The 3,122-nt window shown below is 41.2% G+C and overlaps 1 protein-coding gene across 1 annotated transcript; it reads left to right on the top strand.

The window, feature by feature from the left end:
- Positions 1–523: 523 nt before the first annotated feature.
- LOC133652069 (eukaryotic translation initiation factor 1) lies at positions 524–2,603 on the top strand. Its single transcript, XM_062050422.1, has 4 exons — positions 524–709; positions 1,776–1,939; positions 2,004–2,105; positions 2,175–2,603. Exons 1-4 carry the CDS (start codon positions 679–681, stop codon positions 2,217–2,219), a joined length of 342 nt encoding a protein of 113 aa, XP_061906406.1. The 5' UTR covers positions 524–678; the 3' UTR covers positions 2,220–2,603.
- Positions 2,604–3,122: the final 519 nt, after the last annotated feature.

Raw genomic sequence — 3,122 nt, 5'->3', positions numbered from 1 at the left:
TAAATCAAATAAAAAAATTTTTATAACCTTTATTTAATTGTTTTTTTCAGGATCAATAAAACAACCATTAAAAGTCTGTACTTTTCATATCCTAAAGTCAGTATGGTTCAAACACTTTTTCTCCCTAAATATATTTAACCAGATTAATAAACTACTACATATGTTCATATTAATCAGATGTCCTAATAGTATACATTTATTTGTATAATACCTGCTTATAACTATTTTATTATTTGTATAAGTGTTCAAATCCCACACGATGCGTGTATTTCATGCACAAAATAGCATGAAGACAATGAGCACACTGAGTGGAGATCTGCTCCGTGGTAACGATAGTGATGAAAGTTGGATGATTATTTATAAATAAAGTGCATGTATGCATATGTATGATTGATGTCATAATATACATACTAGGAGTTGTTTACTGTTTCACAGAGCAAAGCACTGATGAGTCACGCACCACGTGACGTCAGAGGTGTAGTGACGTAACGGTAGGCGGGGCTATAAAGGCTTGTTTTCTTGTCATCGCCATCGACGGTCGCCATTTTGAGAGAGCTTGCCGGAGCCGCTGAACGTCGTCCCGTCTCAACCCCAAACTCTAGCACAAAGAAGTCTAAGTTAGCCGACAAACAGCTCGCTAATCAAGTTACTATCCGAAAGGAAAGCAAATCTTATCGTATGTCCGCTATTCAGAACCTCCAAACTTTTGGTGAGTATTTGACTGTTTGTGCGCGAGAGGGTGGGGGAAGGGCGATAGCTCACAGAGCTAATGCTAACATTTAATCAGCCGAAGTTAGTTTTTTTTCCCTGCCAGTTATAACAGCAGCATAATACCGTCTGAAATGGTGAATACTGTTTTTTTTGCCAGAAAGGATGATGCCAAGGGCTGATTTTCCAGGGTAGCCGGCCAAACCTAGCTAGGCTCATGAGGCCGCCATTAGGCCTTCAGGAAGCTAGCGGCTCGTAGGTTTATTCACGGCGAGGTGTTATTCACCCAGTTTTAGATTGGTTGGAAGTTTACTCGCGGTATATTAACAGATCATTACAACATGTCTGTCAATGCTGTCGATAGTGAAAGTATTCGGTGGCTACTAGCCAGAATGCTAGATACTCTTGAGTAAGCTGTTTTGTAGCACATCTAGTGAATGCGCATGCGCAATGTTGCCAACTCCTTAGTAAGGAAACTAGCTATTGGCTGTCACAGAAGACGTCATTGCCTCATTTGCATAAATTATTGCTGTGGATGTTTTTGGAGCGTAATTATGGGGATCTATTTTTTTAGGCTGACTTTATGGAACTGATTTTTTTTTTTAATTTTAATTTGAACAGTTTTTACATCAAATTATGCTAAAAATTCATACATTTCTTACCGCTAATTAAAATTCTGTGTATACTTGAGACCAACTTGCGGTAAATTAAGACTCACGCAATCGGTCCTGTCGTCAAAGCATCCAATTAAGTGTCAAGTTTGGGTCATGTGACTGCACACGCCTTAAGTTTTGAAGCAATGAATATTTCCGGACTGACTTTTCTGCATTGAGTTTTTTACACTGAACTGCACCTCAGTCTCAAAGACACAAGAAAAGGCTCGAAGGCACTAGGAAACCTCACAATAACATCAATATGAGCTGCTATATTTGTCGCTTGTAATCTGTTTACACAAAAGTCGCCGGATTTAGCGACAAAGTCCAAGTTGGCACCTCTGACCTTTTTGCTCAAAATTAATATTTTTATAAATATAATGGTGCAACTAAGTTCTGTCACTGTCTTTGTAGACCCCTTTGCTGATGCAACTAAGGGTGATGACCGCATCCCAGCTGGGACAGAGGACTCCATCCACATAAGAATTCAACAGCGGAACGGCAGAAAGACCCTCACAACTGTCCAGGGCATCGCCGCAGACTATGATAAGAAGAAACTAGTCAAAGCCTTCAAAAAGGTCCGTTCATGCGCCTCGTTTGGTTGTGTTGTCGTTTCATGGCTTTTGTTTTTGTCACCCATAGAAGTTTGCCTGCAATGGGACAGTGATCGAGCACCCAGAGTATGGTGAAGTGATCCAACTTCAGGGAGACCAGCGCAAGAATATCTGCCAGTTCCTTGTTGAGGTGGGCTCATCTGTGTCAGTATGGGTCTACGATTGTAGCCATAGTCTGATCATGTTTCTTTCTGTGCAGATTGACTTGGCAAAGGAAGAGCAGCTCAAAGTCCACGGCTTCTAGAGGCGAGCGGCAGCCCCTGCACCTGGAAGACCATCACTCCCCACCCCCATCCCTCTATGTGCTGCTGTTGCTCTTCCTTCCCCCAGCCCCCCTCCTGTCATGCTGCCCACCATCTCCTGCTAGCTAAGGGGAACCTTGACCTCTAACATGGGACTCTGTAACACCACTGCCACCCCTTACCACCAGGGGGCAGACGTGATCTGGCGTAGACACACCATGGTTCAGTGTGACATCAGGGATGAATGGTGATGACGTCTACATATTTCCTCCTTCCTTGTTGCTTTTATTTTGTTCCTTTTTAGGTCTCTGCCTCGATAAAAGGCACTACTCGTAACTTTTTTTGTTTTGTACTTGAAGGTGTTTCAATAAAACGATGAGTCTCCATCTGCCTTTGAGTGGTGTTCTGGGGGCAGGATGGTCCGTGTCCCAATGACATGTAGCCGTTTTTGACATTTTCTCATTTCTGTTTTTAAAAACTTTTAGCAAATATTTCAGTCAAAGTTGACATTTCTTTGGGCAATAATTAATATTGGTACCACATGTTTTACTCCTAAAGGAGTAAGCTTGATTAGCAGCCAGAATCATTTAACATGTAGGCAGTGAAATACTAGTATTTGCAAATACTTCAGTTCCAGTACTTTACTGAAACTAGTCCTCATGCCTTAGTAGAATCTGTCCCAAGTTATATTGACTCTTGTGACACTAACAGGTGCTTGTCAGGTTGATACATTAAAATAAGGAATACTTAAATACCAGTGGTTTCTGATCAATTACTTCATTAATGTCTGTTCAACTATCATAGCCTGGATTTAATGAAAAAACAAACCACATCTTTGATTTTTAAAGATGAAAATTGGCACATTTGATAGTGTGCTCCAACTCCATCATCTTCCGCTTATCCGA

Source organism: Entelurus aequoreus, linkage group LG06, assembly GCF_033978785.1.
Source record: "Entelurus aequoreus isolate RoL-2023_Sb linkage group LG06, RoL_Eaeq_v1.1, whole genome shotgun sequence".
Classification (NCBI taxonomy): Eukaryota; Metazoa; Chordata; class Actinopteri; order Syngnathiformes; family Syngnathidae; genus Entelurus; species Entelurus aequoreus.
The sequence above is the reverse complement of the archived record's forward strand: the minus strand, read 5'-3'. Positions and strand labels throughout refer to the sequence as shown.